Source organism: Alosa alosa, chromosome 19, assembly GCF_017589495.1.
Source record: "Alosa alosa isolate M-15738 ecotype Scorff River chromosome 19, AALO_Geno_1.1, whole genome shotgun sequence".
Taxonomy (NCBI): Eukaryota; Metazoa; Chordata; class Actinopteri; order Clupeiformes; family Clupeidae; genus Alosa; species Alosa alosa.
Genome location: NC_063207.1, coordinates 19,843,660 through 19,870,423, shown reverse-complemented (window position 1 = coordinate 19,870,423; position 26,764 = coordinate 19,843,660). Strand labels below are relative to the sequence as shown.

General features: G+C 47.5%; 3 protein-coding genes across 14 annotated transcripts in view; 2 read left to right on the top strand and 1 right to left on the bottom strand.

Annotated features, from left to right (window-relative positions):
- The window catches only part of tiam2a (TIAM Rac1 associated GEF 2a), a 76,480-nt gene extending 75,586 nt beyond the window's left edge, over window positions 1-894 (top strand). For all 4 annotated transcript variants that reach the window (XM_048227882.1, XM_048227883.1, XM_048227885.1 and 1 more), the window contains exon 27: window positions 153-894. In XM_048227882.1, coding sequence (XP_048083839.1) covers window positions 153-865 — 713 coding nt within the window. In that variant the 3' untranslated portion in view covers window positions 866-894. The remainder of the gene's footprint in view (window positions 1-152) is intronic.
- tfb1m (transcription factor B1, mitochondrial) overlaps window positions 1-26,764 on the bottom strand; it is a 43,788-nt gene extending 17,024 nt beyond the window's left edge. Inside the window, exons 1-8 of one of the 3 annotated variants that reach the window (XM_048227887.1) lie at window positions 26,566-26,760; window positions 25,881-26,020; window positions 25,456-25,607; window positions 24,608-24,716; window positions 24,090-24,241; window positions 23,382-23,501; window positions 4,402-4,529; window positions 2,480-3,844 (exon numbers count right to left, since the gene is read on the bottom strand). In XM_048227887.1, the coding sequence (XP_048083844.1) occupies window positions 3,553-3,844; window positions 4,402-4,529; window positions 23,382-23,501; window positions 24,090-24,241; window positions 24,608-24,716; window positions 25,456-25,607; window positions 25,881-26,013 (1,086 nt within the window). In that variant the 5' untranslated portion in view covers window positions 26,014-26,020; window positions 26,566-26,760 and the 3' untranslated portion in view covers window positions 2,480-3,552. Of the gene's footprint in view, window positions 1-2,479; window positions 3,845-4,401; window positions 4,530-23,381; window positions 23,502-24,089; window positions 24,242-24,607; window positions 24,717-25,455; window positions 25,608-25,880; window positions 26,021-26,565 lie in introns of those variants that run through there. The other 2 variants (XR_007191831.1, XM_048227888.1) reach the window with 2 other exon arrangements.
- LOC125284119 (claudin-20) lies at window positions 5,992-14,310 on the top strand. 7 transcript variants are annotated; one of them, XM_048227890.1, is made up of 3 exons: window positions 5,992-6,074; window positions 11,286-11,336; window positions 12,034-14,310. In XM_048227890.1, exon 3 carries the CDS (start codon window positions 12,212-12,214, stop codon window positions 12,965-12,967), a length of 756 nt encoding a protein of 251 aa, XP_048083847.1. In that variant the 5' UTR covers window positions 5,992-6,074; window positions 11,286-11,336; window positions 12,034-12,211; the 3' UTR covers window positions 12,968-14,310. The 7 variants fall into 7 exon arrangements, with proteins under 7 accessions (XP_048083847.1, XP_048083852.1, XP_048083853.1 ...); XM_048227895.1 differs by having other exon boundaries at window positions 6,007-6,074; window positions 11,295-11,336; XM_048227896.1 differs by lacking the exon at window positions 5,992-6,074 and adding an exon at window positions 7,889-8,396 and having other exon boundaries at window positions 11,295-11,336.

Sequence of the window (26,764 nt, the reverse complement as noted above, 5' to 3'; positions counted from 1 at the left end):
TCGGCTGTGATGGTAGCATATCAACCAGATGGTGCCCTCACTGAACGCCGGGAAACTGACAGACTTGTCTTTGTGTGTGTGTGTGTGTTTTGTGTGTGTGTGTGTGTGTGTGTGTGTGTGTGTGTGTGTGTGTGTGTGTGTGGTTGCTGCAGGTTCCTCCAGGGCCTCCTGGCTGTGCAGACTGGACCCTCCTTCCCCCGCTGCTCCCCACACAGATGTGCCAAGCCGGCGGCCGGCCGACTCCGACGAAGCCAGTCTGAGCAGTGGCGCCCCCAGTGACGGGCGGCCCCCGAAGCCCGCCGAGCGTCTCTCGCCCCCGTCCCCGTCCTCGGCCGCCTCGTCCCTGTCGCCCTGCGGCAGCGCGTCGGAGCCGCTCAAGGAGTCGGACATCCTGAGCGACGAGGACGAGGAGTTCGCCGAGCGCCTGTCGTCGGGCCGCAGCGACTCGCCGCCCAGCGCCATCGAGGCCCAGTTCCGCCAGCTGCGTCTGTCCGAGGAGCAAGCGGTGGCGCGGGCGCCGGCCCCGTGCGTCCAGCCCGAGGGCGGCGAGGTGGACACCCCGGAGAGGCGTCCGCCCGCGTCTCCCCGCGAGCCGGGACCTGGGCTCCAGCGCGCCCACTTCTGCCCCATCAAGAGGAAGAGCGGTGGCAGCCTGCGCCGCAGCCAGGGGGCGCTCCTGAGCATGTGCGAGCACAGCCGCTCGCTGGACAGCCAGGCGGACACGGTTGCAGTGGCGGCGGCCGACCTGAATAGCCTGCTCGAGCGGGAGTTCAGCGTGCAGAGTCTCACCTCTGTCGTCAACGAGGATTGCTTCTACGAGGTGGCCGAGTCTGGAGACAGCAGCGCGGCTACAGCCAGCTCCTAGCACCCGCAGCACAAACCCCCCACCCCCCCACCCCCACCACCACCACGCACGACAAGCCCAGACCAAAGAACACGCATAGTGACTGACCTAGAACAAACATTTCCACTGCCATTCAGAGGAGAGACTGTGAAATTGAACAATGCAATGGTGACATGAAGGAAGGAATGGATCTCCTCCATATTCTCAGAAGGCCTGGAGGAGCTCCGCTGGCCTTTTGCTGCCTCTAGTCAGTATCAAATTGAAGGTGGGAGAGACAGACTTGAGTCCACCACAGCCGTGAGGCGGGTGTAGTCTGACCCCAGCAGGGGAGCTTCACTTCCTCTGATCGGAGGGTCTCTGGTGGTCTGTTTCCGTGCCTCAGCCCCCCCACGCATCCCCCCTTGAACTCAGCGTGTCGTCCAGTTGTGACAGGGATCGCTCCCCTTGTTTTGCCATCTGATGAAGTAGATCGCCGCCCTCGTCATGGCAACAGCCCCCCTCGCCTGAGAGCCACATCAGGTGACTTTCGCTGTCTAATCTTGGCCTCGGCAACGGTCTGAGCACTGATGCACAGCCAAAAGCCAGACACACACACACACACACACACAGGCACACGCAGGAGTGCACACCTCTGAGTGAGCTGCTCTTGACCTCGGCCCCAGCGGGACCCAGAGTCGCGCTGAAACAACAACTAAAAGATTTATTTTTTTCTTTTTTAGTCCAGACTATCTGCCTTGCTGTATTTTTTGTGCACTGCATACACAATTTGCCTACATTTGAAGCATTGCTTTTTATTTTTTATTTGTACATTCTTGGAATTGTTGGATTTTTATTGAAAAAAAGAACACTTTTTCTCTCTTTTTTTAATTTATTGATAGTTTTTTTTTTATTTTATTTTTTATATAGGAAAGCAAACTTTGGGCTATGGCTTGAATTCCTAAGATCCAAATGCTAAAGGGAGATGGAGCAATCATGAGTCTTGCATTCTAATGTTATCTCACCCAATTAGCATGGTGTTCATGCTCCCCATGCGTTTGTAGCTACCAGTGTACAGGGTGGTAAGTGTCCAATGGTATCAGCAAGATTTAATTGAATTAATGTGTTGACTTGGCAAGTTGCCGGAGGGGTGAAAAGGCTCAAGTCGTCAAAAGGCGCTCCTTCTAAGATTGTTCCTTTTTTAATGTCCAGATATGAACATAATACTATTTTCTCTGTACTGTAACTTAATTTGAATTTTATATTCACAGTTCTTTGCAAATGAAGACAGTGTAACTTGTAATAAACAGTGTCTGACATGACGGTAGTGTGGTGATATTTTCCTTTCTAAATGGCTACGGAGGTACAGTGCATTCTGATGAGTATAATGCAGCTGGACATGTTCACCAACAAACCTTTCCTTTGATGCTGGCAAACCAAATGACTGAAAAATAGCTCTCTCTCTCTTTTCATTATTTCTAAATAAAAACTACTTTGAGATTAGGCCCACCACGAGGAATCACTTTCAATTGTTTTTTTTTTTGGTCTCCTTTACTACACTTTTCATTTAATTATTGTCATGTTAATTCAAAAAGACCAATTTCACAATGTTCATCTTCATGCTATTTACAATTTAGTCATTATTGATGAGATTCCAAGTAAATATTATACACATTTATTGAACAAATCAGAAAGATACAGAATACAATTACAGAAGCACACTTGCAGTTATCACAGGTGTTCTCTGTGATGTCTTTCACTAAATGCAAAGTAATAGTATCTATTTTTACAATGTGCTGTCATCCTGGAACAAAAGAAAATCTGATGACTCCCATTCTCTGCCTCTGAAATGTCTGAGATAATGAAGAGGCGCCTTACTGGGATGTGATTAAAGCTCTCCTATAGCTGCTGTAGGCTCCTGACAAAGTTTCAGGGCAGCTACCTTCTCTCTCTCTCTCTCTCTCTTCCTCTCAGTGTTTCTCTCCTTTTCTTTTACATATTCCCTAGTGGCTGATGCAGAGCGCGGATAAAATGGCCTCAATAGCTGCAACTTGTTCTCATTTTTTATGTTGTCCACAAAACCCTTGTCGGTGTGATATCTCACACACCAATGGGCCCTAGTGTGAGCACGCAGGTTTGAGGTGGAGTGTGTGTGTGTGTGACAAGCACATCCCACCACCCCACCACCACCACCACTACCTCAGCACACACACACACACACACACACACACACACACACACACACACACACACACACACACACACACACCCCTTCCCACAGTTTTAACGACTTCCCTTTACCCCCTTTCACTTTCCATTTCATCACTGGGCTTTGCTTGTCCCAGAGCAGTGCCTATGCATCTCAGTGAGTCTGTCAGCCAGGTCATGGTGGCAGAAGAAGGGTGTGTGTGTGCGTGCGTGCGTGTGTGTGTGTGTGTGTGTGGGTCCTCTACCCATCCAGCTTCATCACTAAAGCATCGCCAGCGCCTGGCCCACCACCTCCTCGTCGCCTTCTGGAGACAGGGAACCCGCGTTGAAAAATTCATGCCCGTGCCTGGTGGGTATGTCGGCACTAAGAGCAGTCTGTTGTCTCTCTTTCTCTTCCCTTGTCATCCTTCGTTTCGTCCCTCACTGCGCCCGAGCCAGCTTAATGTTATTCTTCCTCCACCTCTTCCTCGTCCTCCTCCAGTACAGCTGGAGGGTGCGGGCGCCTTGTTTAGGGTGCAGGTGCTTCATTCTTCTGCCTCGTCCCGTGGCGCCGGTCGGGACTCTTTGTGGGGCGGGCCGACGGTGGTGGCGGCGCCGGCGTCGTCGCGTTTGCGGTGCAGCCGCTTCAGCCGCTGCTCCTCGCGGAACTCGTAAGACGCGAGGCCCTGTTGCCGGGCGCACAGCTGGCCGTAGGCGTCCGCCAGGGCGCGGAAGTGTGGGATGGTGAGCTCGGTGGGCCGCAGCGTGGGCTCCACGCAGGCCCGCCGCAGCAGCTCTTGGGTCAGCTCCGGGCGCTCCGCCTCCGGGAACAACATCCTGAGAGAGCCGCACCAAAAAGAGAGACCGAAAGAATGAGTGAGTGGGAGCGAACGACCAGGCAGGCAAAACAGAGCGCCAGCACCACGGATCGACTACGCTCGCTAACGCTCGGTAAAAAGAGGATGTTGTGGGTAGTGCACCACCAGTCTGATTACATGGTACAGACACTTCTGGTGTAGCAGAAATGTGAGCACCAACGCACTCTGTTAAAGCAGCTGCTATGGTTACATAAGCCCTTTACCCTCGTCTAGAAATGACACCCCCATGACTCATAATTGCCGCTCTCCCCCTCTCTCTCTTTTGTTATCTTGGCCTATATTGACTCATAGCACGATGATGATGGAGAGGAGCGAGAGAAAAACTATTTCACCAGGGAAGAGCATTTTATCCACAGACCAGAGGCAGCTATCAGATAGAAGAATGGAGAGGGCAAAGACAAAAGATGGGAGGAGGAGAAGGAGGAGGAGGAGAAGAAGAGGGGAGGAAGAAATAAAAATAAGAAAGTTGTAGGCTACAGTATAGCTGGGGGAGAGGTGAAAGGAGATGATGCTTACGCAAGCCCTCGGAAGCAGTGTTTTCTCCGGAACTGGAAGGCATTCTTGACTAGCTTCTCCACCAGATTGAAGGGCTGCTGGATCTGGGGCTGGGCCAGAGGAGTGAAGTGCACCACCCCCACATCCACCTACGCACACCACAGGAGACACAGACAGACAGATATGGTGAAGGATAAAGCACACATACACATACATACACACACACACACACACACACACACACACACACACACTCTCTTTCTCTCACACACAAATACACACACCAACACACACAAAGGCAGTCAAGTGTAACAGCCTAATCTCAGAGTGCACTAAAGATCGGCTGGCTCTCTACATTGATGCCTGAGATGGAGGATGGGAGAGCGGGGAGGGGAGAGGCAGAGAGCGGAAACAGGGGAGACCAGGAAAGGAAGAGGAGGAGGGGCGGAAAAAAAAGTGACGCAGCATGTGATGACAAGCAGGTTCCAGTTGCCACAGTAACACCTGTATGAAGGACCTTAAAAATCCAGCCTCTTCACATCAACATGCTAAGCAAGGCCCGTCGCACTGCCAAATGAGTTCACCAGACACAGTCACACACATATTCACACACAACCACAGTCTGCCTAATGAGCTTCAGTCAAAACAGTCGCAAATATACACAGCTTCTCTCGTCACCCTCCCTCTCTCTCTCTCTCAGGTCTGCTGTGGCCATGCTGTAGCATCAGCTGGGCACAGAGCGAGCGAGTGTGTCTGAGTGCTGGGATTAGCGTGGAGCGGGATGGATGGGGGAATGTTGGCCGGGCTGCGCTCCTCCTGCGGCTGAAGGGGGGGCAAGCAAAGCAGAGCAGAGCAGAGCTTGGCGCTGGCTCTCTAGCGGCTGTCTCCCCGATCCCTTCCCTATCAGTGCTAAGCTGATATGACAAACTGTTGAAGTAATCGTGCCAGACCCGGCAGAGCCCGGTTCCTCCTCAGATCTCTCTCTCTCTCTCTCTCTCTCTCTCTCTCTCTCTCTCTCTCTCTCTCTCTCTCTCTCTCTCTCTCTCTCTCTCTCTCTCTCTCTCTCTCTCTCTCTCTCTCTCTCTCTCTCTCTCTCTCTCTCTCTCTCTCTCTCTCTCTCTCTCTCTCTCATCCCTCTCCTCCATCCCTGCCTCCCTCTCTCCTCTGCCTGGGGACAGCTCTCCTTTTCATTGTGGGTAATGAAAGGGACTGTACACACAAAGAGCAGCGCGCGCCACCGCTTGTGCAAGCCACACTCCAGCCTCGGCACTTTCTCCCTTGATCTGCTACCCCGCGGAGGAGCGGCAGTCGTGTCTTTTCGCGCGCTGCTTCGCAGGAGGTCTCCGCGAGCGTTCAGCACTGCAAGCAGACCTACAGCGAAGCCGACCGGAGCGGCAGGGAGACCCGGACAGAGCAGAAGCGCCTAGAGGCCACATAGAGAGAGAGAGAGAGAGAGGCGACGAGCCTGGTCCTTTCATCTCTCGTTTTCTCCCTCTCTTTCGCTCCCCCCTCTATCCCTGCTCTAACCCTCTCAGCCCTTCCTGATGGAGTACGCTTGAGCAGGCGAAATGGACTTCGGGAGAGCTATTGCTCCAGCCAAGGCGTCTTGCAGCGGACGCAGCAGGGGAGGGTAGAAGGGGAATGCGCTGGCGACAGAGTCCCCCCCGCTATCCACTGAGCTCAGTGGCGCACAGGTACGTGAGCAGAGTTCCACACTTGTGCTGAGCTGACTTCGCCATGCCTGTAATTGTATTAGGCTTTTAATTGCCTTTCCCTCCTCCCCGCCTCTGTTGTTATCTGGGTCTTGGGGATGGGCGGAATAATGTGGGCGAAGGGTGCTAAATTAATCTAAGGAGAGAAAAGTTGCAGTTTATTTGCATGGTATTGCTTAATAACTACATTTGCATAAAGGCTCTGTGATCTGAGCAATATCGCAGTGATTCCTTCCCGAAGCAAAACTTTTCAATGATACTCCCAGCTCTCTACTGACAAAAGCCCCGGCTTGAGTGTGGACGCCTTCAACTCTGGTGAACCCGTAGGTCACTTCACAATCCTTCCGCGCAGAATTGCAAGGCTCGATTGTTCAGGCTCGGCAACGAGGACTCGGCGCGTGACAGCAAAGAGTTGGCTGGGAAGGGTGTCTGTGCCAAGAGCCATCAAAAAAAACATTGCTTCATCTGCACGTGTGGAACACTAGCCTCCAACGTTTTTACGGAAATCGTTTTTGTCACCTGTCAGTTGCACACGCAAGAGCACTGCTTTGTAGATTGTACCCCTCCCGCCCCGTGAACATATCCAAACACAGTAAGATGACGCAGACACAAGAATGCTAGGAAGGAGCTTGGAGAAAAGAATGCTTTTAATTCTGCTCTCCTGGAGTAATTAGACCATTTGTATTCTGCACTTCATGATTTAGGAAGGCACCAGGGGAAACGTCGATACTCTGACTGTACGGGCAGCAGAATATCAGCAGTTGGCTTGTCCCAGTCACTTTGGTAGGTGATTTATGGGCGGCCTCTACATGGCTTCACTTGCCTCTCCGCTGTAATGTATGCCGTGCAAACCATTCATCTTCGCCAGATAACCCTGGCACACAAGAAACTTTCATCTTAAATCACGACATGGGGCGGCCTGCACCACCCAACCCCCACCACCACCACCACCACAGCCTCAGAAACACTCATATGGTCATACGTCACATCCAGGGGGCCGCAAAGCCGTGGCCCTCGGCCTGACTATATATCATGTGGTGGCTGCTCCCCTTTTCATTCCCTCCTCAGTGGGAGAAAAGGTCTTGTGAAATGGACAAGTGAATGAGTTTCCATCCTCTAATGGACTTGGCTGGCCTTTTAGAAGGGAGGAAAATGAGCAAAGAAACGTATCCCCTAATGATTTCTCTAAAAAAATCCCACACTCCAAATTGGATTGTTATGTAAGAATCTATATGCAAACTAACTGTTTTCATACCACAGCCAATTTATTAGAGTATTTTTTCTTTAGCAAAAAAATGACTTAAAACATTTACACAGATTTTAGCCAGTTTGTGCAGCTCCGTGTTCATTAGCGAAGTCTTTGCCATCTTTCCAGTCGTGTAAACAGCATACTTCCTTCAGTTGCAAGAATTGCTCTCCATCTTTAACTATGTCCTTGGAATGTCTACAGCCCGTAAATGAATAAACACGCAGACTTAATCCATTTTTTCTTAAATCCAATTCAAACGCACTGCATGGAAGATCTGCTAGATATAACCTTCACCGCCAACAAGGGGAACTCTATTACAGTGCACACTTGCCCTGCCTTGCTCCTATAGCGCTCCCAGTCCCCTCTCCCATTTACACCTACTCCCAAACCAAGAGAGAGCACAAGGCATTTTGTCATTTCTAGTGAGGAATAAACCAGGTTATGGTTGCGGGCCTTCAGGGATCCAACACCTGAGAACCTGTCAGTTTCCTTTACATAAGAGCTCCAGTAAACAATGGGAGGGGAGGGGGAGGGGGAGAGCATATTAACCATAAATACACCATCAAAGTGTGAACTATGTTGTGGAGAAGGAACACAGACATGCAGGCTAAAGATAAGCTGAACATGCAGAAAGAAGTCTTGCTTTGTGCTTAGAGCTTCACATGGAACAGCCAAGGATGGACAAAGAGCAGTGTTCCTCTCTGTTGGGATTGTAGTATTGTTTAAAAAAATAAAATAAAAAATAACAACAACAACAACAGTAGGTAGGCCTATAACCACCAGTGACCAAAACGAAAGCTGTTCTTAAAAGTGCCTCAGCTGAATCAATGACAAGTGACAGACAGCACTAATTTAATGCCCTTTAAAAGAAAGTAGGCTATGCAATGCACCTGACCACCCAATCAGTTAAAAGGTTTATGGTCATGTGATTTCAACTCTCTCTGAAGCTATCCGTTTTCAGAATGATTAAATGAATCGGTTAAATTGGGCATAAATGAAAATGAGAATGACACATATAGTTATATCAAGAATGAACCCCCGGCTAACATTACGAGGTTTGTATCTGTAATATCAACATATTTACTATGCATAAAGTTATAGCTATTTAGCTGACTAGCAATGTTAACAGTTAGCTGAAGTTTTTGCTAATGGTTCCATGTAAAGCTGTGTGATATGTCCAGTGTAAAGTAAAATGTAACCTTAGAAGAAAGGTAATGTTAGCTACCAATGCTAGCAACGAAAGATTAGTGTTTCAGCTTCATAACATAAAGGTCATATTGTTATGGGATATGAACGTGTAATGTTAATGTTAGAGTGTCTCAAGTCTGCTAGCTTAACTGCCCTAGGTGCTATTCTAAAGAAAGGCGAGCTGGTTTAAGCTCCGGGCTTGTTCTGCACCAGCACCACATCTTGTTGTTAACTTAGTTATTTATACTCAACCAGTAGCCTACTCAACAGCTAGCAAGCAAATCTTATTAATAACCCGAATTCTCATCATGTTGGCATTCAAAGGCATTACTAATGTGTTGTAGGCAAGGAATGGTGCTCATCTGACCTCAACTGGTTAGAACCAGTCTATCGCAGTGATCTCCCATTTCTTATCAACATAACCAAGCTGATTGTGCCAGTGCCAGATTGAGGTCTGACCTGGCCTGAACCCTTAATTTACCAACTAAACTAACAGCCCGAATATGTAAAACCCAGCTAAGTAATGGTAACTCAAGAATGTCTGTCCAAAATAGCCATTTCTGATTGAAAATCATGTTTTTAATATATTCTAATATGTGTTTTATTATTATTTAACTGTTTGGGCATACAGTTTAACACACCTCTTTGTCTACTTGTACTCCCCTGTCAACAACTGGGTTTTCCCAAGAGCCTAACCATTTGTGCAATGCAGTGCAGTAATTACAGGCATATAATATGCTAATGAGATTTCAAATTCATCATCTGAGAAAAGGACAATCTCTGTGTCCAGTCATGCCTTTACAAATGGCATGGTGAGGTGATAAACTAAGGCACCGTGCTTATAATAGCTTCCCATGGCTTCACACATCAGCAACTCACACGTCCATACTCCCTGGGTACATGTTAACAGCCTCCCTCTTCAATCTCCCAGTCACTTATTTATTTATCTGCTTCACCAATAGGATCTCAGATTCTCCATGATCTTCATGGCGAGGAGAAACACACTCTCCCTCTCTCTCTCACTCTCTCACACACACACACACACAAACAACACAGGCACTAAGGTAGAGGACATTCATTAAGGCAGTTAACCACCTGGGCCCAAAACATGACATCTGAAGGTCAACATCCTGCAAGGCAGAGCCTCTACTATACCTCTGGTGTGTTTGTGTCATACATGTTGGTGTATGTTTTCAGTTCTGTTTGCTCCAGGTTTTACTATATTGATTCACAGGCGGATCAAGAAAAAAAAAGCTATATAAATTGATTGGTCAGCCAAGTCATAAACAGAGGGGGTTAAAAAAAAAAAAAAACAGATCCCTGTCTTAGATGAAACCATCCTTGTTGTGATTCTGATGAGATCTCACAGACTTGTCAGTCACAGTTAAAGTCATACTATGATAATGGAGACCACATTTTTTTCCCTGGGACATCATGTCTATATTATCTCAGCCCAGTCTCCATTTTCCTCCCGTTTTGCCCTCTTTGTCATTCATGAATCAAGGCCGTCTTGCCACTCCCTCCCCCTGTTCCTCGCCCTTGTGGAGGGGGAGTGGAGTGGAGGGGAGCAGCTGGGAGTTTAGCCTCCTAGAGAGAGACTGCTGATGCTCTTGCTCAGGGGAGGGTCATATATGGTGGGCTGTCCATGGCTATGAGCTATGTTTGATGGATCACCTTTTGGACTACACAAAGACAGACAGACAGGAGGGGTATTCTCAACCGCAAAAGTGGTAATGATAAAACAGACAAAATGTCATAACTTATATACCAAGTTTTAAGGTTTGTGTCAAGTGTTTTTAGGTTATACATTCGGGGTTGGTTAAAACTGAGGCAATGTCTATATATTTTTGTTTTTCACAGAAATTATTTCACAGTGTGGCTTTTAGTGAAATATTGTTTTCTGAAAATCTTAAGAGTAACTCTGTGCAGGTGAATAATCTGTATAACTTCTTATTGTGTCCAGACCAAGGTTCAGATGATCAATTGATAATCATGAAAGCTAGGAATGCTAAATGAGAGGGAAATGACAGTGACAACTCTTATCATGAACTGGTGTTATTGCGGGTTGTGTCTACCGCATGGCAACTGAAATGAGCTGACGCAGAGGGTGGTTAGTCCAACCACAGTAGCCTACACTGAAGCAAACCATGGCTAGCGTAGGTGACTACTTGGGATACTTTCAGATGCGCACCCAGACCAAGACTACTAACTCGTTTGGAAGAAAAGCACCGTGTTAGTTAATACATAGAAGAACAAGAATCTGATAACTTGTATGTAATCCAGTAATAACATTCATCTGTTAATTATACGTAATCGGACGACCGTTTTTGTCAGATCTAATGTGTTGGTATGTGTTTCAACTATTTATAACTATACAGAAAATGAATAAAGGCGATCATAGAAAAAATAAGACAAATTATTATATTTTTAAAAAGCAAGAAATAAATGAAAAATAAATAAAAACACGATTTGTAAGACTTGATCCGAACTTGAAGCAAAACAGTAAATCATTCGTGCCGTCTCGATCTCAGCATCTACTGATGTGACGTAGGAGCGCTTTTCTGTAGAGCTGAGGAGGAAACACGATCGCTTTTCAAATGCTCCGAGCAAGCATGTGTGGTCCGTGACTGGGATGTCCTCTAATATACTGTTGCTAAGGAAATTGATGAGATGAATGGATGTGTACGGCTGTATCCTCGCCCCCTCACCTCCCGTGTTTTTTTTCTCTCTCTCCTTTTCTGTATGTGTGCATTCAGCGACTACAGCAATCAACCTGACGCGTTATAGCACCCGCTGCACCAGTCGAGGTAAGCATCTCAACATTCCGCTCTCTTGCATTCTAAACAAATTTAACCATGTCCTCGAACTAATGCCAGAAAGACTGTCATTCTAATGTACCAGACGTTTATATGATGCAATCACTGTTTAAAATAGAGAAATGGAAAATACATGAATTGTATTGATGATACAAAACTTATAACATGATGGCTACGGAGCTAAATAGTATGTAATAGTTAAGTGTAAAATTAATTATTTACCTTGTGTGTGGATGTCTAGTCATTATGTTGCAGAAAACAATCTCTTACATTCTCCTTGAGGATGCAGCAGCTTTTAGCTAATAAAATTAGCTAAATACAAGAAACTTAACTCTCCTTTCCAGTAACAGTTCCAGAGGGAGCTGAACATGGAGCAAGACACAAAGTGACCAGAAGAAGAGAGAGAGAGAGGAAGGGAGAGAGAGAGGGGAAGGGAGAGAGGGTGAAAAAAAATGCTAAGGCACACAAAACCCAGGGTCTTCAGTTCTGATCAGCAGCAGCAGCGGTAGTCTGCCTGCATCCGCCTGGCTCCCTTTGTTCCCTGTCGGAGTGAGAGAGCGTGAGTGTGTGTGTGTGTGTGTGTGTGTGTGTGTGTGTGTGTGGCTGCTGGTCCTGCTGCTGGAGGAGGAGGAGGGAAGGAGGAGACGCCACGCTCAATTCTATTTCTCATTCCTTTTTTTTCGCCCAGGAACTGCAGCCGCCACAGCCGCAGATCTGAGTGGCTGAGCGGCCACTGCCAGGTCCTGCAGACGGAGCAGCAGGAGCACGAGGTGGGGGGTGGAGGTAGTGGTGGCTGGCAGCCTCGCGGAGAGGAGGAGGAGGCGCAGGCGGCGGTGCCACTGGCGGTACCCGAGTCTTGGCCGTGGATGCTGCCCTCTGGGGACGGCCTGAGGATGGCCTCGCCCGGCATGCAGATCTTCGGCTTCGTGCTGGCGCTGCTGGGCATCATGGGGGCCACGCTGGCCACGCTGCTGCCCAACTGGAAGGTGAGCGCCGACGTGGCCTCCAACATCATCTCGGCCATCACGCAGATGCAGGGCCTATGGATGGACTGCACCTGGTACAGCACCGGCGTGTTCAGCTGCACGCTCAAGTACTCGGTGCTGGCGCTGCCCGCCTACCTGCAGACGGCGCGCACCACCATGGTGCTGTCGTGCGTGCTGGCCGCTCTGGGCCTCTGCCTGGCCTCGCTGGGCCTCAAGTGCACGCGCTGGGGAGGCGCCCGGCGGTCCAAGCAGCACGCCGCCATGGCCAGCGGCGGCTGCTTCCTGCTGTCGGGCACCCTCTGCCTGGTCCCCGCCTGCTGGTTCACCGACGAGGTCATCAAGAGCTTCCTGGACTCCAACGTGCCGCCCAACAACAAGTTTGAGCCGGGCGGCGCGCTCTACGTGGCCTTCGTGTCGGCCGGCTTCCTGCTGGCGGGCGGCTCCATCTTCTGCGCCACGTGCCCGGGCAAGAGACAGGGGCCCCGCGACCTCATCCTGCTGCCCCCCGACAAGCTGCTCCTGCAGCAGCAACAGCAGCTTCTCCAGCAGCAGCAGCACGACCAGCTGCAGCACCAGTACTGCTCCCTCTCGCCCATGGACAACAAGACCGGCTACAGCCTGCAGGACTACGTGTGAGCGTGCGAGACTGGAATGAGGGGGGAAAACAGATCACGCTGGAATGACTGACTCTCACTCACACACACACACACACACACACACACACACACACACACACACACACACACACACACACACACACACACACGCACTCACTTAAATGTCCATATGTGCTGCCGCAGTCTGTCTGGGAATATGCTTTCTGTGAGATAAAAGGGGGAGTTTAAAGTGATGAGACGAAAGATGGGAGAACTAACGTCTTTTCACCCCCTCCCTCCCTCCCTCCCCCCGTTTTCCCCCGTGCAAGCACAAGCAGTGGAGGTATTTCCTGTGCTGTGCCTTGGAACAGACGGCCGGTGAATATTGAGGTGTGCAGGGGAGAGCACTGCAGTGAGTGGAGCAGAGACAGCGAGTCACAGCCAGGAGAAGAAGATGCTGAACACATCAGCATGACGTAGATGGTGATCTAGAGTTCCTTTGGGAGTAGAAAACCTATAATGGATACCTGGTCCTTTTTTTCTCTTGCTTGCTCAAAGGATTGGATTGAATTGAACAATTCTCAAAAAGGACGTGGGAAAAGCAATCATTTAGCTGCTAACAATCGGACTAAAAAAGCAAGTTGGCAATATGTTTCAAAGAGGCAATAGTTACGTGGAGTCCCTTGTGTTTTGCAAGCATTTTAGTCATTTTGGACTGTCCACTAGGGTAATAGCTGAACTAATGAGGTATATCGTCTTATTTTTGGTAGCTGATAGAATGATCGATATTCTGCCGAAGCATGCTGTCTGGAGCCTGTGTTGAATGCAGCCGTTTGCCTGGATAGACGTCGAGACGCAGCCAGAATGCCTGTGCCTCAAAAGCTGTAGTTTGTTTATGCCGCTTAAACTGTTGACGTGAGGCTGACGGCCAGACAGAGAGGGTTTGGTCAGTAGAAGGAGGGGGTGGGGGGTGGACATGTTGGCTGGACTGTGCTGAATTGAGCTTGCATCAGATATGACTGACAGGAGTCCCATTGTCACCGCTGCAGATGAGTAAGATAAGTCCGTCGCGCCAGCAGAGTGGACAGTCAGGAGAGGGCTGCCGCTTCCCCAGTAAGCCCCAAATAACAACAAGGAGCCGCCGTCGCCAGGGTGCACCCTGCTCATTCATCACACGTACGCACACACACACATTCACTTAAAGGCACACAAGCAAAAACACACACACACACACACACACACACACACACACTCACATAAAAGGCACCCAAGTACACACACACACGAGCGCACTGAGCTGCATGCACGCTTCTCACTCTCGCCGTCCCTCACTACCATGGAAACAGAATCCAGCACCCAAATATCTTTATTGTCCGGGGGGGGGGGGGGTTTGTGGATCTGTAGCTGTGCAGAGGGTCGTAGCTTACTGCTTGCTTTGCTTTCAATCTCTCGTTCCTGCTCCTTTCTGCTACCTTCACGCTCCCTGTCGTGATTCACCCTTGCGCTTGCCGAGATCAATGTCTGGAGACAAAGCCCTCTGCGGCACCTCCTCCCAGGCATGGATCTGTTTACCCTCCCCTCTCTTCCCCAGCGGAGGTCACAGGCGTCAGGCTCGGGCAGTAGTGTACATGGCTGTATGGGGGGGAAATGGAAATCCCTTTCCTTCCTCCCTTCATATGTTATGAAAATATGCATGATTTTTTTAAGAGTGGCCTTCATGCTTGTTACAAGTGTTCATCTCATCAAGATCACGTCGAGGGTGGATTTCAAGAGCAAATCCACTTATAATTTATCGTCGCCTCTGTTTGCACCAGTATTAATACGCAATGCTGAATATGTGTGTGTGTGTGTGTGTGTGTGTGTGTGTGTGTGTGTGTGTATATATATATATATATATATATATATATATATATATATATATATATATATGTGTGTGTGTGTGTGTGGCGTGTGTGCATGCCTACATCTTCCCCACACTTGACCATCCTGTCAGTGAGCACCTTCTTGCTCTCGCTGGGCGCATATGGAACATGCCTGTGACAGCAGGAACAGTTGCATGTTGAGTACAGGCTTGCCAGCAAAACCCAGTCAACCACACACATAAACAAACAACCCACCTCCTCACAAGCAGCACATACACACACACACACATGCGCACACACAACCAGCACACAATCGCCCCTCTTTCCTGTTGACCGCATGTCAAGTGTGTGTGTGTGTGTGTGTGTGTCAGTGTGCGTGAGATTGAGCGTTTTGATGGGTGATGGAAGATAGCGTCTCCAGCCTGGGAAGAGTGACTCTGGTGACAGGCGCTTGCTAGTGATGTATGGCGCGGTGTGATCTGGAGTCCCGCCGGGCAAACAGATGGCGCAGACCAGCCCGCCACCTGCAGGCGGTGCTTGGCGCGCGGAGAGGGCAACGCCAGGGACCTGGCTGCCCTTCTGGGGTGGATTACGCCACAACCATAGCTGCCACGATGGACACCTGGACAATGGTGGCTGCCCAGGCACTGTTACGAAATTGCAATAACTATGCTGAATGTGCTCCCCCCGAAACAAAAGCTTGCAGGATGTGTTGGGGTGCAAGAATGTGCCAAATCTACTTCTCACAATGAGTTTTGCCATTTATGTATGGTCCAATAGTTCAGAGCTTGCCAATTCAACTAAGATAGAGGAATTTGGTAGAATACGAGTGTATCCAAGAACACAAAAGACCTGTCCACGCAGACTGAACATCCACTGAAATGCAATCTTGTTTACAGTTTTCATAGACGCAGTGAACATTTCTGATTCATTTTAATGTATTGAATCTCTTCTGCAATTCCAGAGCACAATTATCTCAGTAGAGAAACCTGGTTTAGGCAGAATCTGAGGAGCTGTTTTTTATTTAAGGAAAGGCACATCAGTTGTGCATTTGGGATTTGTTCTCCACTGCATCTGAGCTTGAAGAAGCATTTTCAATTAGCCATTACTCTATGAACTTTTCCTTTTACCGAGGGAACATGCAGTTGAACCCTCATTTAAGCATCCAAGCATGTTCATACCAAATCTTCTTTATAAGAAGCAACACATTTTACACCTTGACGTGTGACTTAGATTGACAGCAGCTGGTTTGTGGCTCAATATTGCAGATGCTCACAGAGGGGAAACACATTTCTTTGTACATAGTTATGCTAGCAGTGTGAACAAACCCTTCCCCCTTTTGTCTGGTAAAATTTAGCAGGCAAAACTAGGCCGGAGTCATTTATGTGATATTGCAGCTTGTTTATCAGCACTAATTCATGAGCTTCAAATGGCCTGGGTGTTACAGCTCTCCAACAGTTGAATATCATTACTAAATATAAACAATAATAATAATTAGCATTTGGTTAAATGCAGCTTATTTTTGTGGATGCTTAAAGCACTTCATAATTTTGCAAAGGGTTACAGTTCAAAGCGTTCCAGTACTGTTGTCTCAGTGTGCTTGTGCAAGTAGTTATATTTTTTACTAATAAAACTATTTTGTGGAAGCAACATGTCTTCATATTATCATCATTTCTTCTCATCTTGTTCTCCTAAGTCCTTAAAATATCCATTTGGTTGGCTGCTGAAGGGTGGTACATTTCGCTTGCCAGAAACACAGATTTTTGGACTGTGCATGCTGTGCTACGAGTGGGCTGCTTGCTTAGAGTGTTCATGGATTGTGCCTATATATGTAACCAGAGAATAGACTTCACATGACTGGGTTTCTATTTGTGCCTTATTGGGGGACACACATGAACTACTAAACAAAACAAAAAAAAACACATCTGAAGGAATGACATGAAACTGTGCACAACAAAATTTTCCAAAAGAAACTCAATGTGATTGCATGGTATCACAATGAAGCTCCTTCAAAGGAGAAGCAAAAGCAAAGGCAGTCTACCCAGCTGGAAAGCACACAACAGAGAAGCTCGGAGATAACGGGGAGAGGCGCTTCTGCGCTACATGCATGAGCACGGACAACGTTCGGATGATTCTACCCAATTAAGATTCTCTGGCGTGGAAAGCAACAGCTGGTTGAGCAGAGCAGGTTGCGACGAGGAGAGGCAAAATCTGCATCCTCTACGCTGGGGTACACAGAAAGATGAAATTGGCTCGGTTGATTCAGGGGGATGTCTAGTCACACAGATGTGGCATCCAGTCTGAGTGTTCACAGCTCGCCTGCCCTGCATTCAGCTAAATTTAATCCACATTTGCCTATAGGCGCCCTAGCTGCCATCTGAGCTCCCTGGGAATATAAACTACCCCTTACTGCGAAATGAGAACATCTGAGGATGGTTCACAGATGCATTTCTCACCATTTTTATTGCTCACAATATTTGGCTGGCATTACAGGCAATTACTCAAAGTCTGTTGACATATCGAAAACATGCCTTTTTTCTTTTTGCCTTTTTTTCCCTCGAAGACGCACCTCCCCACCTCTGGATTCATCACAGGCTCGAGTCAGTTATGCAACCAAGCAGAGTCAAGATATGAGGGAAAAAAAAAAACATTTCCTTGTGGGTAAGCACTAATAAGATCCTCTCCTCTTGTGTGTTTAACCTACATTTGGCTTCAAAGAGTTTGGCCCAGTGTAGCCGCCATGACACATCACAGATGCAGGGCTAAGAGGCGGGATGAGAGCTTCAAATCCTGCTCAGTCTACCCCCACACTCCTATCTCGACTCATAACAGTAACCCACCACTGATCCCCACACACACAGAAACAAAAACACACACACAAAACACACACAATTCTGGAAAACATGAACAGACACACACTCTCCTCTCAGTCTCATGTTCACGTCCCCCTCTGTTGCCTGCCACCATGAGGGAAAGGGCAGAAATGCATTTGATGTATGGAGACTGGTCGTTACAGGTCCATTACGAGGCATGTACGCTAAGGCCCTGCACGAGTCCTTTCTGGCAGGTTACACGGTGGGTGTGACTGATATGAGACGCCCATACTGAAAGCCATCAGTCACTGTTAGCTCTGTCCGCCACAAGCGCGACGCTGTAATATGCGGCAAAAGGGACGATCAGTCAGTGGACTCCAATATCTCACCTTGTTTAATGGGAGGCATTTTCGTCGGGGCAATCGCCATCTTCATAAGGGTTCAGGTACGGGAGATATAATACGCTTGTCAGCTGGGGGCAGGGGATGACCTTGGCCTGTTCAACGCTCCACGGTGTCCTAGCATGGATCAGACCCTGCTGGAATAATGATGCTGCCCTCAGTGCACCTCCGTAAACTGCTGAGATAGGCAATAGAGTCTCCCAAATGACAAATGGGCTTTTTGAGAAAAATAATACTGTGACAATTTGCAGATCTTGATCCAAGAATTAAATTGAGGTCAGTTCACAGAGACCTCTTCTCCCCGTTCGAAGGAAACGTGATAGTGTCCTTGAATGACTGGGTAACAATAGGTTTGGAGTCATTATAGACAAATACACAAGTGTATATAAAGATAAGGTTTTCTGATGGCTTCAGAATAGAGAGGGCATGTAGGATTTACTCTAATACAGTCTTAATTCACAATACATTAACCTCTTGATGTCACAAGACTGTCGAGAATTCTTTCACTGCAGTGAACGGCGATCTGCCGCAAGGGAAGAAATGATATCTAAAACATCTATAAAACAGCAAAGCAGCGATAGGCGGTCATCCACACATGCAAACTAGATAAGTGGGATCTCTAGTTTGTACATGAATTATTAGTGGGCGTGCACAGCTCCACGGCATCTTGAGTAAGTCTGCTGCACTGTACTCGACTCTACTCCGCTGCTCCTCTCTGCTGGACTCCCCTGAGCATCGCTCTTTGTTTCAGGATGAGCACTGAATATACCAATTCAGCAAAAAAGAGAGGGATATTTACACTCAGCAGATCGTCCAAAGAGCAAGCAGCTGTTCCTCTCTCTTCTTTGTGGGGAAATGAGCAACCTTTTGACCTCTCCTGAGATTGGCGCAGATTTTATCCTCAAGGGTGTGTTGTTTTTGATATCCAAGCACAAATAATGGTAATGCTAGTTTACTGATGGGTCTCTCTCTCTGGCAGGCTGTATATCAACTTTCACCTAATAAGACCTGTCTTAACATGCAATTAATGAGGAGTATTTTTAGTTAACCTAATTAGTCGGAAACCACACCATAGGGTATTAGAGCAGAAACATCTACATTATTCCAGACATGGATCAAAGATATTTTTCCAGAAAGAAAAAAACACAATGCATTACTGTATAAATATGAAATGATCTAATGCCATGTCATAGTGGAGAGATCTCTTAAATTCTTGATAAACCGTTGCTGCCAGCCAAACCATTTCAGTTCAAAGTAGGTATCTGTATTTTTAGAGTTTTACCTTGGGACCGTCCTGGACTCAGAGTTTGCCTTCAGGCACGCATGTCATTGGAATAACTTTGCCTTACTCTTGATACCTAAGTTGACCCCATTTACCAGAATGGAATCCATCATTTATGGGCCACCAAAACATTTAATGTACGGTATATTCACATGTTTGTGTTGATTAAAAAGAATACTTCACATGAAATAGGTCCACAGCAACTAATTTCAACAGCAAGGATTTCTTTTTCCCCTCTCTCTCTCCTTAACACTGCATACACACACACACACACACACACACACACACACACACACAAAGAAAGTATTTAGTAAAACTAAACCACAAACTGTTGTCTGTGTTACTAAACGGTAGACAGCAATTTCAGCATATATACTGTAGCTGCGCAGCTCGTCTGGCCTGCGGACTCCACTGAAGGGGCCAGGGACAGGACAAACATCTGTACGAGGCTCCCCCTCAGAGTCCAGTGGGGGCGGGGATGAAGCGGCCATAACTCAGGACGCCCAGACAGCCATCTGCTTCAGGTACGCTTCACTCTCCCTTCAGATCGATCTCTGTCATGAATCAGTCTGGAGGCGCTGCCATCCTCCCCCACTTCCCTCATTTCAATCCGTGTCTTTTTATTCCTTTTGTGATCATTTCTTCTCTCTCTCCTCTCTCTCTCTCTCTTTCTCTCTCTCTCTGTGCGGTGGGTATGTTTTTCAGTCTGTATGTCTCTGCTGTGCATGTGTGTTTTGTGTGTGTGTGTGTGTGTGTGTGGGGGACAAGCCGCTGGAGTCGCTCAGGTCGTGATGGAGAGGCTATTGAGCCGCTCTCGGAGCAGTCGATGGCCGAGATAATCACAAGCGGCTAAACCAGCCTGGGAGGTGCAGAGGAGTGAGCCTCTCACCAATACCCCACACACACACACACACACACTCCTCTACAGCCAGCTAATACACTGACCGTGTTCGGCCAGCTCCCTTGAGATGTTTGCTGTGCAGATTAGCATGTCATGGCGCAGTATATCAAATTGGTCCGAGCGACTGAGGTCATCCAGGATCCTTGAGCCCCCTTCCCTGCCTTGTACCCCACCGGTGGGAGGGGGAGGAGAGGACCAGCGACAGGCTTAGAATCCTGCTGTCGTGTAATTGGCTGCGGATGTCGCCATGTCGACAGCGCTCCGTAATTAGCATTGGGTTCTTGTGAGGTTGGATGTGGCGCTCATGTGACAGACCCAGGTGGGGGGACGTTTGTCTTATAGGTGGCAGGGTAGACCCAGTGCACGGCAGCCCCGGGGCCACGCGACGAGGAGCCAATCACAGCCGACAGAAGCCTTCAAGGACAGTCAGAGTCACTCAATGTGACAGTACAAGCTGCCTCGCAGGGGTGTGAGGAGTGCTGGAGATTAAAATAAAAACACACACATACACACACACACACACACACACACACACACACTAAAGCAGAAGCGAGCATCTCGGAGGGGTACGTCAATACATGCTAATGCCTGTGATTACGAAATGAGCCAGTTCTGCCCAGCTCTCCGCCATCCCCCATAAATTCCCACTGACCTTTCCAAAACAGGTTCAATGGAAAGATTAAGCCTGCTGTTTCCTCGGTTTTATTTCCGTTCTCAAGGAGCCAGAGAAGATATTTTATGAAATTTAATGCCGGGGCCATCATTAAGGCAGCGCTAAAGCTAATTGCCACGTGCTCAGCTCTGCCTGTCTCTCCTTCTCTTGCATACGTGCTGACGAGCATGGAGGAGGGAAGCCAGAAGATAAGTGTGTGTGTGTGTGTGTGTGTGTGTGTGTGTGTGTGTGTGTGTGTGACGTGTGAGGACGCTCCTGCAAGGGGTTTTCTCAGAACTGTTGACAACTGTAATTACATGTCCAATGTTCTTGCCTCAGCTGACAAAGAGCCGCTCCTTTCCGCAGTGTTCCGTCAGAAACACACTGGCAGGATTCAGGAATATCGAAACGTTGCAGACAGTGCCCATGGAAATAGGGTGTGGAAGCATTCGATTCGTGCTTCCTTTTCCCTGACATGTTTTACATCCATCGAAGGCATTCCTAATCTCAGGAGTGCCCTTGGATTACCGGGACGGATTGGGGAGAAGAGGGAATGAATGCTCAGAAATCAGTCAATTTCAGCAAATCCCAGAGCATCAAAAAATAATTAGCGATCCAAAGCCACTTAGAACAAGATAATGCCAACAATTAGGACACAGAGCGGATTTGTTGGATTTGTGCAGTCTTCGAAAGGAAAACCCAAAACGTGCTTCAGGACAGAACACTGCCATATTATAAAAGCAATGCACCCACAGCCCTTCACACATGCGCAACCACACACACACACACACACACACACACACAAACAAGAGATTTTGGCCTTTCTCCCAGCTTATCCCCTCATCCGGTATGTAGCCATGGAAATTGTTCAGTAGATGTTTCACAAAGCACTCAGCCCAGTAGGCAGTGGAGCCTGTGTCATTATGGCATGGGGCAGGCCTGTGGGTGGTGAGAGAACACCCACACATACCCATCAAAATGTGCCCGTCCACAACACTCACTCCATTTTACATTTCCCATTCCCAATGAGCACTGGGCTAACTCGAGACAGGCAGGCTTTTCAGTCCAATCCGCTACGCAGGTTATATTTTGGCACTGTTTAATCATGCGGCACGATAGAAACGTTTTAACGTTAAGTGTATGTGATATGAAATTGGACTATAAATAAAATATAGGTACAAGTCTATTTCTGAAAATAAAAAGGAAACAATGTATCTGTGTCTGATGACTTGATCCAATGTAGACAATGGTGTCTGATTTCACACAATGCATGAATGAATGTGCAAGGATTTATGCGAAACCACTAACTTTTCCCATTCATTTAAAGTAGAGTAGCACATTAAACAATGACACTTCTGCCATAAAAACCATTACACAGATAATATTTTCATGAACTTGGTGGCAAGTACTCTCTGCTTGCATTTTTTACAAACAGAAGTGCCATAAGATTTAGCATAGGAGTTAAGTCATCTCTATGAAAAATGTACTATCACTTTTTATGACATTAACTTTCGAAAATGCTCCTTTTCCCAGGCACTCGTGTGTGAAGGCCCCTCTGATGCCGGCGCTGCCACTGACGCGCTCACTCACACCCGCGCAAAAAGCCCTGGCGTATGATGAAATAATCATTGGGAGCCATTTCTTCTGAGAGAATGAACAATCAGCCCCAGTTTCTCGCTCGCTTCACCACGGCATCTCTCCCCATACTCTGTCTAGATGAAATATTTACACACGCGGGGGTCTTTGACCAAGAGGGATGCTGCTCCTGGGGGGACTCCACCACTCCTGCAGTACATAATCCCTGGCAATCCCTGGCCATGCACACACACACTCACACACGCACACACACACACACACACACACACACACACACACACACACACACACACACACACACACACTCGCACACACAGACACACACTCACACACACACACACGCACACGCGCACATACACAGACACAGACACACACAGACACAGACACTCACAACAGTCACCAGTTACTGAAGCCACGCGTTTTCAGGTCTCTCGTCCCCAGTCAATGAAACAAACACCCTGATTGAGATGGGGGCCTCTGCGTGAGACTGCTGTGCACTATCGCCAGGCGTGAGGTGCGAGCAGCACGTGGTGCAGAGGCCCAGAATGCACCATCGCCAGGCTGAGGTGTGAGCAGCACGTGGTGCAGAGGCCCAGAATGCACCATCGCCAGGCTGAGGTGTGAGCAGCACGTGGTGCAGAGGCCCAGAATGCCCAACAGGCTTCATTACACGCAGCATGCCACGGCTCTGTCACCACATCTGAGGCCATGGCGCTTTCTGCATGTCACTAATGAGGCTCTACACAGGACCTTTTATCTGTAACTACTGAGGGCGCTGGATGAGAAAAACACAGAGAGAGAGGAAGAGACGGAGAGAGAGAGAGAGAGAGAGAGAGAGAGAGAGAGAGAGAGAGAGAGAGAGAGAGAGAGAGAGAGAGAGAGAGAGAGAGAGAGAGAGAGTGTGTGTATGGAGATGGGGCGGGGGGAACTGAGGAACAGAGTCCTACCTCAGGTTTGGGAACAAAGGCCTTCCCCGGGATGGTGAAGCAGTTCTTGACGGTGCAGTAGGTCTGCGCCATGACAGACAGGCGACTCCTCTGTCTGCTCCCCGTGCTCGCTGTCAGCCTCTGAGGGATCGGGAATCATTAGGAAGGACTCACTGCTTCAGAATGCCCACAGAACTCACAAACGCCTTAATTTTACATTCATCTTGTTTCACTTAAACCTTCTATTTAAAAAGGTTATTTCCATTAAGATACATTTAACTTAACAATTCATGATATTTCAAAAAAGCATTTAATACAACATTAATGATGAGTAATTTAATGATGGGTAATGTTAACTTTCTGTTCATTATCCAAAGAATCATAGTGTTGTCAAGGAGATGCTGGCTGAAAGCATTTCTACTTTTAAAGTTTAGCTTGTTTTTGTTTAGTAGAGTGTATTTGAAAACTTACATTAATTAATGAGCCTTTGTGACCAGAAAACTCTTTAACATATTTCTGGACTGAGGAAATCACTTCTGTCATCTGAGGCCACATCAGAGCTTACTGTTACTGTTGCTATGAATTATGGTGCTACAAAAATGATCCTCCTAAGGGATTCAATCTGATATCGAGTTAATTAGCCACTAATTACGTGTCATGCTGCATTTCACTTCTGCCAGTTTGAGGGAGACACATGATGGAGAGGGGTAGGAACCAAAAGGAGCTCACCTCGGCCACTTCCTTCTGGAAAGTGAGCGTGAGACGTGTGCGGCCAAACGCGAAGGGCCCGCTGCGCGTGGAGATGGACTCCAGCCACTTGATGATGAGCGGGGTGGACACGTTGAAGGGGAGGTTCCCTATTACGTGTAAGTTGGGTGGCTCTGCAGACAGATACGCAAGCACTCTACAACACCACTTCACTCTAGCACTTCTGGTACTGCAGTCTTGCACAGTTCATACTCTTATTTCTAATAAATGATGACATTATATTAATGTTGACTTACAACCATATGGTGTGACATAAAGCTGAGGTTTATATATATTCATCGTGCACGTTTTCATGATTTGCCAGTCATTAATTTAGCCATTATATGCCTGTATAGTATATACTACATAAAGAGATACATAATGGGAGTGATTATGCTATTTAGCCCTGACATATTTAGGTTTGAATGTAGAGGAGCACTGTGCAGAAATCTCTGAGGCAAACAAACAGTGCAGTCTTGTGTGCTGGGCTCATCACTCACCATCCTCCCACTTCTTGGCTATGTCAGGCTTGAATCCCCGGTCCATCCTATAGGTGAGGATATCACCGTGAACTATCCTGACCCTGCCAGGGGCCGCCTCGGCCAGAAGCTATCGGAAAAGACACATGGCGCCGTGAACACCTCTCAGTGAATCAAGACAAGCACCTCCGTATGGGGAAAAGGACTGTTAACACCATGTACGTTCAGGGGATAGGCTAAACACACAGATGGCGCACATGAATTATGAGTGTCTCTCGTTCATGGCCCTTTGTGGAGAGCATAGCACATTAGCCTACTTTACCCTTAGCAGTGTTTAGACACTCTTGTTTCATTTAGATCATCACTCTTAGGCTGAGCTCCAATTGATAATGTGATATTAATTTAACTCTAGGCAGTACAGATAGAGGCACTGTGAGACCTATTTAAAATGTTTCAACTGAAGAAACATTGAGCATCAAGGCCATTCAGCATTGCCCTCTAAAAAACAAACAAAAATAAATGCTGCATTATCATGTATTTTTGCACAAACCTGATTGCATTCAGTCATATTGTACAGTAATTGCCATTGAACGGCCCTGATGCTCACCCATGCTAAACACCCACACTACAAATGCTATTGGAGGACCACTTATCAACCCATAAACAGCTCATGAGGAAAAAGAGCTTGTTAAAAGCTTGTAATCCATCTGCCATCAACAACAAACACTCATCTAAATCATTTCTGGTCTCATAGTATTGACTTAGTGTTGAAATGTATGTGCCTTACAAGCGCTTAAAAAGGCTGCAGGCTTGATCTGCTATGAGGGCAGGAAGCATGCGGGAGAGGAGCATGTGGCAGTGAGCCCTACCTTTAAGCTGGGGATGAAACGACTGTCTTTCTCCACCACCAGCACATCAGCGGCGCCGGCATTCAGGATTGATCGGGTCATTCCCCCCGGCCCCGGCCCCACTTCACACACATGGGCATCCTTCAAGCTGCCCGCCTGACGCACAATCTTATCTGTAATAGGCAATTTATGTCACGTCATGTCATGTCACGTCACGTCACGTCTTGTCTAAAATGAAATGCTCTGCCTAATAATAGTGTGCATGGCTGTCATATCTCAAGGCAAAACAAAAACATGCCAGTGTTCATTGGTCTGATGATGGTGGTACTGTTAACACAACACAGCTTACATTATGCATATCCTGTAATTTTAGTGTAGATGGTGGACACTGGACAGCCTTTTGATCATGGTCAGACTTTATTTCTTTTAAGCTTTGGTTTACACACCTGTAAGCCTCATATCCAAGAGGAAGTTTTGAGACAACTGCTTCTCAGCTCGCAGGTTGTACAGCTTTATGATCTCCCCTATGGTGGGTAGCGGGGGCAGCCGCAGAGCAGCTAATTTGCCAGATGCTGCCATCTAGAAACTAAAATGCAATCAAATTGTCAACACATGTACTACTGCAGGTCATATTTTCCATAAACCCTTTGCAGTAAAAACATGGAGTGCTTTCGCCACCTAGTGGTTATTTACATCAACTACATTTCCAACAAAAATGGGGTACCTTTCACCCAAGCCATAAAATAAAATAAATACTTCTTCTGTACACCAGTCTATCTAGAACAGCAAGTAGAAATGTGGTATGCTGCCCTCATAAACAATTATTGCTAACACGGTACTATTCTTGTAATAGTGAGTAAGTCTTTCACATGCGTGGAGTAGGCTAAAGCACACGAGGCCGAAAAAGATGTTCAAGACAACTAACAATATTTCAAAATTACACTGTCTTGATGGCACCATTCATAGCATGTAGGCCTACAATGCAATTTGTAAGTTCCATGGGAAGGAAAGAGGTGTACCTCGTAAGGCTGTTCAACACGTTGACTTACATGATATACATACACAAGCTTTACTTTAAAAACAGATGTAAAATGCACCGTTCACAGTGAAAAGTTCGGATGTCATACGTACACAATAGTTAACTCCAAATCAGCGTATCGAACGAGTAATTTCAATAGTTGGTAGGACCATAACGTTGAAGCGTCATCGCATGTGTATGTTTCTTCAGTGCGATGTTCTTCCTGTTAAGGGGGCGGGCACTATACTACTTCCATCCAATTGCACGTTATCAAATAAAGTATTTACCAATCCTTTGGAAGAAAGGCGGGAC

Excerpts from the sequence above, each read along its gene's own strand:
- LOC125284119 (XM_048227890.1), top strand. The coding sequence starts at position 12,212 with ATGCTGCCCTCTGGGGACGGCCTGAGGATGGCCTCGCCCGGCATGCAG.